The sequence below is a fragment of the Tiliqua scincoides genome, chromosome 2 (assembly GCF_035046505.1).
Source record: "Tiliqua scincoides isolate rTilSci1 chromosome 2, rTilSci1.hap2, whole genome shotgun sequence".
NCBI classification, from domain to species: Eukaryota; Metazoa; Chordata; class Lepidosauria; order Squamata; family Scincidae; genus Tiliqua; species Tiliqua scincoides.
Genome location: NC_089822.1, coordinates 16,074,306 through 16,092,078, shown reverse-complemented (window position 1 = coordinate 16,092,078; position 17,773 = coordinate 16,074,306). Strand labels below are relative to the sequence as shown.

The following is a 17,773-nucleotide window of genomic DNA, read 5'->3' as shown; positions in this document are numbered from 1 at the left end:
TTGTCCATCATGGGCACCTGGCCCCATAGGTAGCCTTGGAGCTAAGAAATCTACAAGAGTAACTGATCCAGGTGAGAGATAGGTATTAATAGAGATAGCCAGCTAGCTTTATTATTTTATTGCTGATATGTTTCCTAGATGTTTATGCCTCTAGCATTTGCTGCCTTATTGTAGAGTGTGTAACCTTATGTACTTAATAAACTAAAATATCTTTTACTAAGTATTTTTCATTGTTAATTGGGGACAAAGGTTCAGAATCCTGCCTAGCCGTTCAGCAAGCTACCAAGTGCTCATTGAGGTCTAGTAACTTGAGGACTGAGGCTTTAATTGGAGAAAGAGCTCAGTAACTGCAAAGGATAGAATTAAGCCTAGAGGGTCTCAGTGTCCCTGGACGGAGGCACTGGCATGTACAGAGTGGTGGCAGTACTACTGGGCAAGGGGCCTTGAGGGCTTTAGGGTTTGGAAAACCATGAACCCTAAGCACCCAAACCCCCCTTTGTTTATGACAGGGAACCACTGTCCTACTGGTATGTTGTTTACAGTGTACTTACTCTGATAGTGTTTACAAAAATGTTGTGAGGACCAGCATTTAAAAAGTTAAAGAATAAAAATGTATCTTATAATCTTTTACCAAATTTGTATTAACTTAGAGACTGTATGGTTCTTAGGTAACAATTGCTGGTAGGTTATTTTTTGGGATCTGACCTCAGGTAACATCAGACAAAACTATAGTCAGAAACCCCCTAAGTTTAACCCCCCCCCCCAACTTATCCCAGGGTCATAGAACATTCCATGATTTTTGGCTGTAAACCAGCCCTTGATTTATCTGTGAGATTGACTTATAGGTGGGTATCTACGGTAGTAATTGAGAACAATCATTCAGGATGATTTTGATTTCAGTTACAGCTCAACAAATTTGTTGAGTTATTTTATTTATATTGATATTAGAAAACAGGTCTTAAGGATTTAATTAATCTGTTTTGAAAGAAAAGTAATTCATTTGTGGTTTGACTGTCCTTTTTAATCTGCACGGTTGTGATTTTCCTTGTTTTAGGCAAGTTCCCAGCTATGCTGGAGAATTAGCAAGACATAAGAGAACTACTGAAAAATCCAGAGGCTTCAGTGTTGAAGAAAGAAGTACCAAAAGAGAGAACAAAAAAGATTTTCATAATCAGCATAATAATGATTTGCCTCTGGTTGGTGTTTGGGAATTTGAACGTGATGATGATGAATACCTAAAGTTTTTAGATCTCTTTTTGACTTACTTGCTTGAAAGAGATCTAATAAATCACAGAAACTTGATCATTCCATTTTTGACAAGTTTTTCAGCACTCCTTAGGGAACATGAACTCAATTCTCTCTTTTTTGATGTTCATACAACACTGAAACGTCGACAGATCGGAACAAAAGGTCAAAACGTGTTTCGAGCTGGTTCTTGCTTCGACCTTAGTTTTGAGACCAGTGGTTCTAGACCAGCTTCTTTGTACGATGAAAAGAAAATTGATTCTAAAAAACACACTTTTCCCATTTGCATTCAACAACCAGTTGAACATTCTGTCCATAGTTCAGTGATGAGATTCACTTCACGAAGAGGATTATTTGGTCTAAACCAGCAGTTGATTTTTGGAGCACAAGATTCCAGTGAAGAAATTACTCTTACCCCTGTATTTACTCAGCATTTCTCTGAACAAGCATCGTCTCTCCCCCTATCATCTCCAGTTTATAAATATATCTACAAAGCAGTTCAGGTGAATGATGTTATACAGAGAGAAGAACCAACTCCAGAACTGAAGTACAAATTTAACAGTATTGCACCCTTGCTTGAATGGATGATCAGATGGTCTGACAGGAGACTACTCTGTGATCCCATCTCAGCAGAACCATTTCAGGAGTACCAGTCAGTGATGCATGTGAAAACATCTGCAACTGCCATCCTAACGTCATTGTGGCTTTTAGAACAGCAGTACTGCAATGAATCACAAAAGCAAAGCCCGTACCTACAAGTAAGAAAGATGTATTAACTTTTGATAAAACTTCTTGCCATTTTAAATTCTCTCCCAAGTATACAAACTTGGAAAATAGAAAGACATTTATAATACTTATAAATATCTTTAATATTGTTAACAGAGTGAGCAGCTTACACCATCCACATATAGGTGGGGCCTCTTTATCCGCAAGTTTGGCACTTGCGGAATTAACTCAGCAAAGGTGCCAGATGCCTTGTCTGACCTGGACACAATCGGAAGGTGCTTAAGAACTTAAGAACAGCGCCACTTGATCAGGCCATAGGCCCATATAGTCCAACTTCCTGTATCTCACAGCAGCCCACCAAATGCCCCAGGGAGTACACCAAATAACAAGAGAACTGCCTCCTAGTGCCCTCCCTTGTATCTAGCATTCTGACATAGCCCATTTCTAAAATCACATAGCCTGTTTCTAAAATCAGCATAGCCCATTTCTAAAATCCAACCCCCTACTCTTATTGTTATTTCACTTACCCGGTGAGGCGGGGGGCGAGCCCCGAGGGGCTCTTGCTTCTGGCTCCAAGCACCCAGCACAGGCCGGGCGCAACCTGCTCCGAGGACAGTGTCAGGTGGGGAGTTTGACTGGGCAGTACACCTGTCAAACCGTAACGCAGGTGTCCTAAGTCGAGCTGAGGGAGGACAGAAACCTCCCGTGGAGCAGAAGGGCAAAAGCTCACTTGATCTTCATTTTCAGTATGAATGCAGACCATGAAAACGAGGCCTCACGATCCTTCTGACTTTGGGTTTTAAGCAGGAGGTGTCAGAAAAGTGCTTCCAATCATGTCTGAAGGTCCTCTGATGGCCCCTATCCACAGATTCCGTTATCCGTGGGAAGTCCAGGAATGGTTCCACCACAGATACTGACGACCAACCTGTACTCAGTCCAAGACAGTCATATTTGTTTTGGGAAACTGGTTCCAGCAGGAGTAAATTCACTGAACAGACACAAGTCGCAAACTGACACCCTTATTTAAATGAATTATTCAAAATGGGAACTTTGACGTCTGGTAGAGTGTCGTGTCTAAGAGACTGACAGCCCAATCCTAAGGACCACTAGCATTAGTGCAGTGACCACTGTGCCAGTACTAGCCATCACAAATATGCTATAAAGCACTGATTGCCTGCACCATCCTGCCAGCACTGAATTAAGCTGAAGGTGCTGGTAAGTATAGCGCTGAGCAGCACAGGGGCAGGCAGAACAGAGGCGGAGAGGAGGTGTTTCCTGGCAGGGAATAGAGGGTCCCTTCAGCCCAGGAGAGGAGTGCAGTTCTTAGCCTCCACCATATACTAACTCATTTCCTGGGTCTGGAAGCCCTATATGGGGCTTCACAGAACTGCGCCAGTGGTTTCGCTGGCGCAGTTCTAAGTAGCCCCAATGAGCAGGCTAGGCTCAACTTGGAATAAGGGAAAAATATTCCCTTAACCTGGGAAGACCTCCAACCTTCTCAGTTCAGCACTTCTGCCAGCACTGGATAAGATTGGGCTGTGCATCAGCTCTCATTAGGGAGCATGAACACAATTATCATTGTATTTTTTTAAATTATACAATCAGTTTTCACTACACCAAAAAAAGGTCAGTGTGGTATCATTGAATTTTAAACGTAACCCAAGCTGCCAAAAGGAGAAATTTAAAATATATGGGATTTTTTGCCTAGTGGGGGGGGGGGGGGGAGAGCAGGAAACAGTTACAAACCTCTTGACGCATTTACTGCAGTGTAACATTTTAAAACTTATATAAACTGGTCAGATTTGCCCCTCACAAAATAGATTCTCCATGTCTAACTGCAAAGCAACCACATGAATTGTCTTTATTTTATGACAAATAGAAATGCTCAAATTATATAATGATAGAATATCAAGGCACCCACTCACCTTAACGATACAGATACCTCGTACCTGTGGAATTACTTTAAAATTGATTGTGAAATATTGGGCATGTTTCTATAAAGGACAAACTGAAAAATATAGTTAAGGACCCTATCCTATCCAACATTCCAGTGCCAGTGCAGCCATTACAGTAGGGGGCACACTGTTTCTTGTTGGGAGGCAGTCAGGGAGGCCTCCTCAAGATGAGGGAACAGTTCTCTTACCTTGGGGCTACGTTATGGCTGCATTGGCACTGGAGAGTTGGATAGGATCGGGCCGTAAGGCTGTCAGCAACTGAATAAAAAAACAAAGGAGATGATGATGATGATGATGAGACCTTTATTGGCATATACATCATGACAATATATAAGTAAAATCACACAGCAAATCCATAATCACATGATACACACCCAAAGATTGGAACCTAATAGTCAGAAATACCCTATAAGCTAGCTTGTTACAGAACCAAACTTTCACTTTCATTTCCCCAGAACTCATAACTATATAGACAAAAAGGGCAACATTATCAAGAGTTTCTCCTTCCTCTGTTGACAAAAGGGCACACAGCATATCCGCCTCCACCCATCTCTGGAGATGTGCCAAAATGGCATAAGATACTTCTAGCGATGAGGTTTGTGCAAGAGGCAAAACATGAAGACATGTTCGAGTGTCTCCATGTAAGTTAGACCGCAGGGACGTAGCTTTGCTGATAGGGGTATTTATACCCCTTATACCGTCCCTATAAAAGGGCCGAAGGAAGGGTGTTACATCTTGCAAACATAAAGGCTCTTCTTAGCTGTGGGTTATGCAGGTAGATAAGATGGCATCCTACCAAACTGAATAGGTATATGGAAGTGCAATGAAGAACAGGAAGTTTTAGCCATACTAATTTGCTCTTGGTGATCAATATCGAGTTCTCTCACTGATGGTTATAATGCTGTAGTTTGACCTATCATGCCCAGCCTCTCAATATCAAGATTTTAAGATTTCAAGATTATCAAGACCTTTAGATTTCAACTTTGCAAACAGTACAGTGATCCCATATGGTGGGACTGTGTCTGATACCAATTGGTGCATCAAATGATAATTAGCCACATTAAAGACAACACCGAGCTAGAATTTTGCAAATCTTAGCCATGCCAGTATGTTCAACCTAATAAGACCAGATTCAAGACATAAAACAGTACAGGGGACACAGCACGGCATGCCTAGGATTTTCCAAAGAAAAGTAGGTTAACATGCTCTATAACTTTATCTAACAACTTGAACCAGACCGGGACACCATATAGGGTTTGTGTTAACGACCTTCGCTTCATAAACCTCCAGGGCCGCCGGTACATATCTGTAGCCCTGGGTATAGTAAAATCTTGCAATTGCTGTTCTGTGATAATTCCTTAATGACCCTGATGGCAGAACAGTCAATTATGATTGGAAAATCCATTCTGGCTATCTTCTAGAATTGAGCATGTCTCCCTACAAGTTCAATCTCTTCAGGAAGTACTCAATAAAACAGTGCAATGCTAAATTTTAAAGAGCGGCATTTTATTGTGACATGTTTCATAATAACTTTCAGGGCCTTAGGAAAGACAATGGCCTAGGCATTAACATGGGCCCCAAGCCCTGGTGCTTCTTCTTGTCTAAGATGCTTTGAAGAAAAGGTAGTACGTACTGATGTCACTATACGTGCTGTAGGAAAAGTCCTACAGTTTCTCTCTTTCCCATTGTGTCCCTACTGTTGTTTATGTGTAATGGTTGTTGTGGAATTATTACATTTTGAACTCAATAATACCGACTTTTCACATGTATTTGTTCAAACTGATTCCTGATACAGTATTGCGCTTTGTAGGAACAGTACCTTTCATTTGTTACCAGATGACTCTTATTTGGTGTGATGACTTTGATTAACATGCCATTAACTTTATCACCAGCCACCTTTTTTTTTTTTTTTAATTAACTTGAGTCTGTCAGTGTTGCAAATCTCCTTCTATTATAGTGCATGATTGAATGAATAATTTGATACCACTCCCTTGTTTGCTTCACTGATGGTCCTATGGATCAAGGCTTTTTGTATGTTTGCTGACAGATGGGCAGCCCAGTCCTAATGTGCTGGTGCAACCAGGTTGCAGTGGGCTGTGCTATACTCAGTTCAGGTTAGGAAGCTGCTGGTGGTCATGTTGGGGTAAGGGGATAATTTTCCCAGACCTCATGTTGGTAAGCCTGCCCTATGGGGCTACTTGGAGCTGTGCCAGCTATTTAGCTGGTACAAATCTGAGTATCCTGCGTAAGGCTGCCTGGACTGGAAGTAGGCATTAGGATTCAGTGCGTTCTGCTACTGCCAGTCCCACCCTCCAGGCCTGTTACACCCCTGTTCTGCTCCCCCTCTGTCCCAAAACTTCCTCTTGCCACCCTCTCAAACCCCCTGTGCCACCTGGCACAAATGTACCCCAGCTAGCACAGGGGTTGGATCGAGCTGTGCTGAGCTGCAGTGAGCCCAGCCAAATATTAAAAACCAGCACAAATGTGCTTTACAACACTGTGCCAATGTGTCATATAACATGTGCTTACAACACGTGGAAGCTGGTGCAGCAGGCCTGCAATAGCTCAACGCAGAGTTTGGATTGTGCTCTAATACATTATTTGTTGTTGATTGCTTAACATCCTTATATGCTGATTGAGTGCATATAAGGATAAACTTAGAATAAACTTAGAATGTTAAGTCAGCAACCTGATTGTAAAGCAGTTGCTAGGAAATAAAAACATTCTAAGAATGCTGGTATTCATTCTGCGATGCATTTTGGTGGTTCTGAAGACTTGAGCAAGAGATACCAAGGCTATGGTATTTATTATAGTCTTGGAAGTAATCTCTCTAATGTTTCTAGGTACCATACTAATCAAAGCAAATAACAAATTTTGCTTATAGTCATTGTTTTGCATTTGGTTTGATGAAAAAGTGAATAAAAGCTTAATAGATCAGAGTTGGTTGAATAATACAGGCAATGCCTTTTATAAAGTGAAACTTGCCAAATTTGATTTATTGACTCAGGAGACGATATAGCCTACTTAAAGAAATTTGTTTAACTAAAACAAATCTTTCAGACTTAAAGATGATCATAGTGCCTTTTGAAGAGGCATTTTTTGTGATAAAAATACAGTCTCAGACCCATTCAAGTAGCATGCAGCTAATTCTGGATTGGGCCATGAGAGGATCATTTCAAACAAAAGAGAACACACTTGTAGGCATAGATAAGAATCACAATACTGATACAAATTGTCTGCATTCATAACTTCCATGAATTCTGCAGGATTGCTCATTAAAATATATTAAGAGACTATGGGATAGTATTATAGTAGGTTGAGTGAAGAAATGTTCACTCTAACTCTTCTCTCATATGTATTCTTTTTTAGAATCCACAGAAACGACATGTTAGAGTCTATTCTTCAGATATTTGCTTCAAATTAGAAAAGGAAAGCAGTGTGGATACAGGGTATTCTCCATCTGTTGGGACTCCAGTTGGTATCCAGGATGGCAATGCTTATGGTGAACATCGTGAAGGCACTTCAGGGTAATAATTTAATATTCATTTTGATGTTAGAGTTTAGAAGAGCAGAAACACACAGGGATTATGTAAGTAAATACTGTCTACAATTCGGTCTTTAATTTTAGTAATCTTTTCTAATATACAGAATTTTATGTGAACAGCAGTCTGAGAAGGAAGAAATTAATGTTCAGGTTTGTTCTGTAATGCATACCACTGAGTCTGGAGAAACAAATTTTGATGAAAGTCTGAGAGAAAAAACAGAAGAATATTTAGCAGATGAAGTGGATGTTGCATCCAAAAATGAAGGTTAGTTACATTTAAACTGATGAAATCATTCTTTAAATTTAGGAACCTAAGCTTTTGGGGTTGGAACTGTCACCAAATGTGAGCGTCTTCTGATGGGCCTTAAGACGACATTCCTCGAGTTTAGTTATTCACTAAACTAAACTCAAGGAATGTGGTCTTAAAGCCTGTAGGAAGACTCTCACATTTGGTGATGCTTTCAATTCTACATTCTTTCAATAATCTACATGTGTCCCCAATGAAGGGATTCTTTTAACATGACATTTAAGACATTTAACATGACATTACTTCTTAGAACAAATACCTATTTATCTGTTTAACTGTTTCTGCCCAGCTCACACGTGTACACATTTAATCCCTGTTACCTATATTCAGCATTGGGCAGAAATGGCTTTAAGAGGTATCACTTTTATTTTCACACAAAATCCTGTGGATTTGCCAGGATTTATATCATAAATCAGCTTGTCTATAAGCCATTTGACTCTCAGGTGGTGAGTCCTGGCTTACTTTCAGGATGGTCTCTGGACCACAATGAAAAAAAGAGGAAAATGCTACTAAAGAGCTGATAAGTGTCTGCCTCATGGTGAGCAGGCAATTTACCATTCCATTTAAATTTTAGGAGTTTAAAGGAAAACTCTTTGCCTTTTCAGCAGCATAAGCAGCTGCACTGGACACTTCCAAATAAATCCTTAACTGTTTGAGTGGTTCTCCCTGTGTGTGCATATTGTGGCATGACCAAAGAGGAGAAATGCGGTGGTCAACTTCTGATTCAGAAGTCAAGCATCCTACTGCTTGATTTCTACTTAGAAAGTATTTTGGTCTGCAAAGAACAAGTAAGCATGAATATGGTCTTTAAGATATCAAAGTTCAATAGTCTTGGACCTAAGTACATTAACAATTTTACAGCCCAGTTCTAGGGTTTCTAGAGGGTTTTACTACAGCAGAACAACACTGATGTAAAATGGTTATCAATGGCACATGCAGTGCATCACCAGCTGTCATTTTCTGAGTGCTGCTACAGCTTCACTGCTGGAGCCCACTGCTACCGCTGGAACTGGTAAGCCAGCAGTATGGGCAAAACGGGAGTGTCTGGGAGGGTAGGGAGCAATGGAACAGGCTGGATATCGGCAGCAGTGACTTATACTGATGTCTTTGTCCCGTCTTTATTCTGTTTCCTCTCTCTTACTCACCTTGGAACTGCACCAGCAAAGTAGTTGGTGCAGATCCAAGATGACCCATGGGGCTAATAGAGGCTTACCCCCAGGCAAAGGAACAAATGTGACATCAGAGTGCACGCTGCATCCTGAGAGTGGAGGGCAGTCATGGATGTCTCCTCCATGTAAGGGAACAACTGCAGTAGCGGAGAAGGGGAATTTAGTTATGGTTAGTTTCTTAGGGCAGGGGTGGGTAAACTTTCAACTTTAGGGGTCCTGGACCTTTAACAATTGTATAGAAGAGGGAATTTCAGTAGGTGATAGCATCTGTCACACAGATGACAAGCTGCACCTGCTGAAATTCTCCTACGCAATGGTTAAAGGTTCAGGATCCCTAAAGTTGAAAGTTTGCCCAACACTGTTTTAGGGGATGATCCTGTCCTTCTGCACGCAGCAGTTGGATTAGCAGCGTAAGGGGGCTTGGTGGTTGGAGAAAGTAAAGATGTGGCAGAAGTCTGGATTGTCCCATTAATAACTGAACTTATTATATTTATCAGGCATCTTTTATTTTACAGAATGCTGTGGAGACCTATTTGCAACCTCTGGGAGTACCACCATTTCTGTCAGTGTTAAATCAGTACAAAGGAAAAAAGAGGCAAGTTGCCATTTGGATGAGTACATTTTCTTCATTTGTAGATATGAAAATTCGGAGTTCCGCGTGCATCAGTGTGTGTGCTTGTCTGTATATATAGCACTGCTTTCCAACTAACTTACCTCTTTGAGAGATTTCTCCCCTTGGATTGTTAACTGAGTACTATCTCCAGATGTCCAAAAAATCAAAGGCCTTGGAAACATTTTCAGTCATTCTGAAGATCACTCACTGTGGGCTTAGATGAAAATTAGTTTGAAATGATAGTGTTCTGAACTTGAGGAAGTTTCTGTCTCCACAGAATTAAAAGTTGGAAGTTTGGATTTGTCTCCCTCCAATGGTGCAGAACTCCTGGAATCTGTCAGTTTGTCCATCAGAAAGCAGGCTCTTTCAAAGAAAACTGGAGGCACTTTCCACTTCCTCTCTATAACTAGTCTTATTTCTGCCTCTGTAGGAGATAGATACAGATTCTGGAGTCTGCCTGGGAAGTGAGCAACAGTCAATTTTCTTGCCCCTGGTTGAGTTAGAAGAAAAAAAAGCAAAAGACTTGGGGAGAGGTGGCATCTGCCTGACCTTTTAAGGAATTGAAGCCAACCAAGAGCTGCACCCCAACCCCCAGTGCTCCCATCCTCCCTCACTGAAACAAACATGAGTTGACAGTATCTGTAGCCTGGTGCTTACTTGGTCTGGCATGGGAGATGCATTGAAGCTAGAATTCTTACCATGTGGAGCATACATAAGGTCAAAATACTGTTTCCCATTTATACCCATGGCTTCTTTCTGGGTGGTACCTTTCCCTTTTTTCCCCCTCCTCCCCACTGCCACTGCACAGCCCCAGGTAGCTATTTTGGTCTTTCTGCATATGCTCAGAGTTTGTGAGCCTCCTTTGTGACTTGGGAGCATGAGAAGCCCATTACAGGTTACCTGTATCTGGTTGGATTTTTCCTAGCCTAGGAGGTAAAGACAAGTCTGCGAGATTTAAACACTAGCACAACGGCTGCTTTAGGCCTCCAGCATTGGGATCTCCTTTTCTTCTGTTTTTCATCCACTTCCCAAGAGTGACAGAAATCTTTTGTAATCTTGAGAGCTGATAGAAAGATATGCTGGCTATATATGAGGGGTAAGGACTCCATTGGCATACTCTATTTCCTCCTTCCCGGAGCAGAGGGACCCACTGGGCACTGCCATTTCTAGGCACCTGTGTTTTGTTGTCTGACTTGTGCCCATCTCCCTGTGTGCACACACACAGAAGGTGCTAGGAGAAACATGGAACTTTGCTGAGGCTGTTTTGAGTGGCACTGCTGTGTAGACAACTGGCATGTTGAATGTGGCAGTGTCTATTTATGTTGCAGAAGCCATCATTATAGATGACCTAGAAGGGTCATGGTACTTGTAGAGATGTGAAGGCCCGGAAAAAATTCGGAAAAAAACCTTTCCCCCCCCCCCCAATTTTTTTCCTGAAAAATTGGAAAAATTGAAAAAAGAAAAAAATTAATTATAGAATGTTTTATTTTAACATGATGAATAAAATATTTTAAGACAAGGTGTTCAAATATTTTCCAAATCATTTCTAAAAAATATGAATGGTATCAGATTATTCTAATTTCTGTGCACTGAGGACAAGCAAGTCCTAGGTTACAAACTGAACTCTCCAGTGCAAGAACAAGATGCATTTCTTCCTTTAGGACAGGGGTGTCCAAACATTTTGGCAAGAGGGCCACATCATCTCTCTGACGCTGTATCAGGGGCCAGGGATAAAAAATAATTAACTTACCTTTCAAATTTGAATAAATTTACATATATTTACAAAAACAACTATATTAGAGATGGAATTTATATGAATGAATGAAGGTTTTGCAATAGCTCAAGGCCTAGTAAAGGCCTTGCACAAAGCAAAAACGGCCTTCGCTGCTGCTGCAGCATCACAGACAGGAAACAGCAAGCAGCGGAGGGAGCCCTCATCCCACAGTTCATGCAAGAGATCAAACAGTCACCCTCACACTCAAAGCAGTTGCATCAAGCCAGCTCGGGCTCCAGCAAGTCTCCGGAGGGCGAGAGGCTCATTGGAAACGGGGCTCCCCACGGGCCGGATTGGGAGTCCTTGAGGGTCACAAGTGGCCTCTGGGCTGGGGTTTGGGCACCCCTGCTTTTGGAGGTGCTGCTATTATCACAAGAAAAAGGTTTCAGTTTTGTTTTTGCATGTGTTTGGGTCTGTTTGGTTCTGTTCTGCCCTCTTCACTAGGCCTCAAAGCATTGGAAGAAAATACAGAGCAACAAAAAGGACCTGAAAGTATATACTTAATTTTAAAAGGTAAGAGTTTACATTTATCTGATTCCAGAAAACTGAGAGCCCAGTCCTGTGGTTGGCGGCACGGCTCCGTGCCACCGGCCACAGTCGCAAACGTGCTGTAAGGCACGTTTGCGTGGCTCACTGCCCGGCTCCCACCGGTGCTAGCCCAGCGCTGGGCTGCAGAACGGGAGGTGGGGATGTGGACAGGGGCATGGGGGAGGCGTTCTGGGAAGGGGGGAAGCATGCCGAGGGGCAGGTGGCAGGCTTGCTGGGGGGCAGGCTGGAGGAGGTTCCGCAGAACTGAGCTCCGCAAGATCCAGCGCGCTCGTGCAGGGCTGCGCGACCTACACAAGCTCCTTTACAATCGACCTTTTGGTCGGCGGTAAAGTTGACTACCCCATTGCGGGGCTGCTTACCTTACTCGGGGGAAGGGGACAAACGTCCCCTTCTCCCAAGGAGCCTCCTGTGGTAGCGCGGGAGGCGCAGGATTCAGCGGCAGCCCTTTTCAGTGCCGCTGAACCTGGGCGCTCCGGGCAGCTCAGGATTGGGCTGCCCATCATTTAGCTACATTAGTTTATCTTTATAACCTTTGTGTAAATAATAATTTAATTACTACTGATCTGGTTCTTTATTTCCCCCACCCACAACCATAGATTAGTGTCTTCTTGCAAAACTAGCTATTAAATTATTTTTCTTTCCTACTCCCCTCAGGAAAATGGTGAGACCAACATCTAGCATATGGAGGCATTTTCACATTACAAGTTCTTCTGAGAAGAAAATGTGATTTGCAAATATCGTCAGCTGAAACATGCATTTCCAAATGCTACCAGAATGACAAAACACATTCTTGTATGTAACAAGTGTCCTGAAGAATGATGTTAAAAAATCCTTCATGGATCTAAGTGAAGAGGACCACAATGATGAAAATGCACATAGTTTTTCTCAACTGGGTTCTCATAGTTCTCGTTCAAGAAGTCCTCTTTCAACTCCATATGTAACATCAGCAGCAACACAAAGTGTTGTCCCATCAGCAGCATCTTCTATTAAACTGATACTGAAGACGGCTGCATCTAAAAATTATTCAATAACTTCATTTGTAGACAAGATGTCACCTGAAGATCAGGAAAAAATTGATCAAGCTCTTGCAGGAGCAATATATTCTTCTGGAACACCATTTTCAATAACTGAAAATACATAGTGGCAGGAAACGTTGAAATTACTAAAACCGTCATACCATTTGCCCAGCAGACGTTCTTTGAGCAAGCCTCTTTTGGAGTCGGAATATGAACATGTAATGGATTCTATGCAAGGAAAAATTAATGAAGCACTGTGTCTTGCACTACTTACAGATGGATGGGCAAATGTGAGAGGAGAAGGAATTATAAATTTTGTTATAACACCTCAACCAGTTTTTTTTACAAAAGCATTGAAACAGGAGAGTATATCAGCTGTAAAATATGTGAAATCCTACAGAAAATTTGGAGTGGTAAAGTATTTGCTTTGCTGACTGACAATGCCAGCAGTATGAAAGCAGCATGGGAGATCATAATGGAGAAGTATCCACATGTTACTGCAATAGGATGTGCATCTCACGTGCTCAACTTACTACTTAATGATATGATGAAACTGGACACCCTTCAAATTATCTAGAGAGGAGCAAAAGAAGTTATAAAACATGTAAAAGGTACTCATACTGTAGCTACAGTTTTCAAGAAGGAGCAAGTAGGAAAAAATGCAAAGAATAAAATAGTGACACTGAAGCTCTGAAGTAAAACTTGGTGAGCTGGAGTGGTGATCTTTGAAAGTTTCCTAAAAAACAAAGAAGTTCTTCAAGAAACAGTAATAGTTGAAGATCCTAAAGTAACCAGGAGTGTAAGAAACACTGTTCTTGATCAGGATGTCTTCTGGGTACAGTGCAAAATTCCCTGAAAATTCTGAAGCCATTTGCTGCAGCAATCACTGCATCTGAATCAAATAGTGCACTTTTGTCAGAAATTTTTATTTAAAAAGGGAAGAATTTTGTTGCCATCCAATTCATGTTGCTGCAGATCTGCTGGATTCAATATTCAAAGGTGGAAATAGAAGTGATGATAGCACTGTAAATGCATTTGACTGGATTACAAAACAAGCATCACATTTAGGACTTGATGTTGGGAAGGTACTTTCAAATGTTGCAGAATATAGAACATCTTCAGGGATTTGGTCCAGGAATGCAATCTGGGATTCTGCTAAACATATTCCTCCTGCAACATGTTGGCAAGATCTTTGCACAACATAGCCTCCGACTCCTCTTGCTTTTCACCTTCTTCAGATTCCTCCATCTTCTGCAGCATGTGAAAGAGTCTGGTCTGTGTTTGGAAACATTCACACTAAATCAAGAAATAAACTGACATGTGAAAGGATAGAGAAGCTTATTTCAATCCGGGCAAACCTTCAGTTTGCCTAATAACAGTGATAATGACAGACACAACAGAGTAGCTGCAGAAGCAGAGACTGAAACCGATACCGATAATTACAGCTTAGAAAATGATTCTGATTAAATTTCATGCCCATTCATTGAAACTTAGTCCCACTCCCTTCTATACACTTCCCCCCTCTTCAATTCTTTTTATGAGAATGGGTTTTTTTCTTTAATACTGTGGAGAGGTATTGGCAACCTTCAGTCTCGAAAGACTATGGTATCGCGCTCTGAAAGGTGGTTCTGGAACAGCGTCTAGTGTGGCTGAAAAGGCCAATCCGGGAGTGACAATCCCGTCCACACCGGGAGCAAGTGCAGTCTGTCCCTGGTCTGTCTCCCTGGCTATGGGCCTTCCTTCTTTGCCTCTTAGCCTCAGACTGTTGGCAAAGTGTCTCTTCAAACTGGGAAAGGCCATGCTGCACAGCCTGCCTCCAAAGCGGGCCGCTCAGAGGCCAGGGTTTCCCACTTGTTGAGGTCCATCCCTAAGGCCTTCAGATCCCTCTTGCAGATGTCCTTGTATCGCAGCTGTGGTCTACCTGTAGGGCGCTTTCCTTGCACGAGTTCTCCATAGAGGAGATCCTTTGGGATCCGGCCATCATCCATTCTCACGACATGACCAAGCCAACGCAGGCGTCTCTGTTTCAGCAGTGAATACATGCTAGGGATTCCAGCACGTTCCAGGATTGTGTTGTTTGGAACTTTGTCCTGCCAGGTGATGCCGAGGATGCGTCGGAGGCAGCGCATGTGGAAAGCGCTCAGTTTCCTCTCCTGTTGTGAGCGAAGAGTCCATGACTCGCTGCAGTACAGAAGTGTACTCAGGACGCAAGCTCTGTAGACCTGGATCTTGGTATGTTCTGTCAGCTTCTTGTTGGACCAGACTCTCTTTGTGAGTCTGGAAAACGTGGTAGCTGCTTTACCGATGCGCTTGTTTAGCTCGGTATCGAGAGAAAGAGTGTCGGAGATCGTTGAGCCAAGGTACACAAAGTCATGGACAACCTCCAGTTCATGCTCAGAGATTGTAATGCAGGGAGGTGAGTCCACATCCTGAACCATGACCTGTGTTTTCTTCAGGCTGATTGTCAGTCCAAAATCTTGGCAGGCCTTGCTAAAACGATCCATGAGCTGCTGGAGATCTTTGGCAGAGTGGGTAGTGACAGCTGCATCGTCGGCAAAGAGGAAGTCACGCAGACATTTCAGCTGGACTTTGGATTTTGCTCTCAGTCTGAAGAGGTTGAAGAGCTTTCCGTCTGATCTGGTCCAGAGATAGATGCCTTCTGTTGCAGTTCCAAAGGCCTGCTTCAGCAGGACAGCGAAGAAAATCCCAAACAAGGTTGGTGCAAGAACACAGCCCTGCTTCACTCCGCTTCGGATGTCAAAAGGGTCTGATGTGGAGCCATCGAAGACAACAGTGCCCTTCATGTCCTTGTGGAAAGATCTGATGATGCTGAGGAGCCTGGGTGGACATCCAATCTTGGGGAGAATCTTGAAGAGGCCGTCTCTGCTGACCAGGTCGAAAGCCTTTGTGAGATCTATGAAGGCTATAAAGAGTGGCTGTCGTTGTTCCCTGCATTTCTCCTGCAGTTGTCTAAGGGAGAATACCATATCAGTGGTGGACCTGTTGGCTCGGAATCCACACTGCGATTCTGGATAGACGCTCTCTGCAAGTACCTGGAGCCTCTTTAGTACAACTCGGGCAAACAGCTTTCCTACAACGCTAAGGAGAGAGATGCCGCGGTAGTTGTTGCAGTCACCCCTGTCACCTTTGTTCTTGTACAGCGTGATGATGTTTGCATCCCTCATGTCTTGAGGTACTCCACCTTCTCTCCAGCAGAGACAGAGGATTTCATGCAGCTCAGTGACGATGATCTCTTTGCAGCACTTTAGGACTTCAGCAGGGATGCTGTCTTTTCCAGGTGCCTTGCCAAAGGCAAGGGAGTCCAGGGCCACGTGAAGTTCTTCTAGGGTTGGTTCACTGTCAAGCTCTTCCAGCACAGGCAGGCACTCAATGTTGTTCAGTGCTTCTTTGGAGGAGCACTGTGGAGCGCACTGTGGAGCACTGTGGAGAGGAAATATGAATAATTGTTACTTCTGGATTTTTAAAAATTGTTTTGTGTAGGTTTTTTTGACTGTTCCACATAAGCTAGTAAACAGTTCAGGAGATTGTTACTCCATTTGTTACAATTACAAATAAATATTATTAAAAAAGTAAATTGTGTTTGTAATAATTGTTTGGCTACATTATATTTTTAATATGCTAGCTGTGATAATTTTATGCCAAGTCAAATTGTCCATAGTCATATTTTATGTTCCTAAAGTAACAGAATGACTTTCAATCTGGAAATGAAAAAAGTGTTAATGTAGCATTTTTTTCAATTTTTCTGAAAATTTCAGTTTTTTTCCTAAAATAAACCAGAAAAAAACTAGGTTTTTTTCCAAGCTTCAAAATTTCTGGAAATTTTACATTTCTAGATACTTGCTATCTTGAGGGCAACCAAGCCAAAGGTCCCTTGCACCGTAACGCTCTGAGAAAGGTCACAATTTTTTTAAACATTATTGTTTCTTAGTCTCCTCCGCATTACTTCCTCATACCAGGGACAGTGGCAGCCCATTGGCAGGTAGTTTCAGAGACACTCGCCTTTGTCAAGTTGGCCCCACCTCTTCAGATGATCCAGTTGTGTGAATGAGAGTGGGCACTCTCCTTACTGGGGGGAGTTAAGGCATGATAAGCTGGTCAGGCTTACCCGTGCTGGAGTCAAAGTTCCCCTCCTTCCACAGCGTTTAGATTTTTCCCCCACCACCCTTAGAGATGTAAAAGCTCACTGCTTTCTCTGCACACCTCTCCGCTTGAAACTTGGACAAGAATTAAATCAAGGGCACGGATAGGAACAAGTCCACTAGCAAACATGAATTCACAGGAATTCAGACCCCGAAGTCATAGCAGCTTCCTAACAAGTCCACTAGCAAACACGAATTCACTGTTAGGAAGCTGCTATGACTGCGGGGTCTGAATTCCTGTTTATCCCCAGATGTGGAGGCCCTTCCCAAGGACCTGGTTGACTCCAGGATCCAGCTGGCATTAAGCAGGATCACCAACTATGCTTAGAAGCAGCAGCACCCTGTCACTGAAATCCAGGTCATTTGTCTGCCTGGATTTAGCACTTTCAGGGTGAGAGGCTGTCTGAGAAAGGAAGGCTGGCAGTTTCTGAACTTTATGGTGCAACTTTGCTATTAGTCAGTGAGCTTAATAAGTCCTTGTGTTACACTAGCAGGGTCAAGGCCACTACTTTTGACACAAGGAGTCCCTTTTGACTGTGACTGTGAAAGGAATCTTTGTCTACAATCAAGAACTTAGAACAACCGAATTTGAGGGTCACCTCATGTATGGGGAGCAAATGAACAAGCCTGCTATTGACTCTTTCACAAACTCCAAACAGAAGTGCTACTTATCTTAAAGCTGGAAGTGCAAGGCCTTCAGGAACAATAACCATGC

General features: G+C 42.6%; 1 protein-coding gene across 3 annotated transcripts in view; it reads left to right on the top strand.

The window, feature by feature from the left end:
* CPLANE1 (ciliogenesis and planar polarity effector complex subunit 1) overlaps positions 1-17,773 on the top strand; it is a 114,028-nt gene that overhangs the window by 48,207 nt on the left and 48,048 nt on the right. For all 3 annotated transcript variants that reach the window (XM_066615229.1, XM_066615227.1, XM_066615228.1), the window contains 4 exons: positions 1,055-2,003; positions 7,296-7,453; positions 7,575-7,735; positions 9,462-9,541. In XM_066615229.1, the coding sequence (XP_066471326.1) occupies positions 1,055-2,003; positions 7,296-7,453; positions 7,575-7,735; positions 9,462-9,541 (1,348 nt within the window). The remainder of the gene's footprint in view (positions 1-1,054; positions 2,004-7,295; positions 7,454-7,574; positions 7,736-9,461; positions 9,542-17,773) is intronic.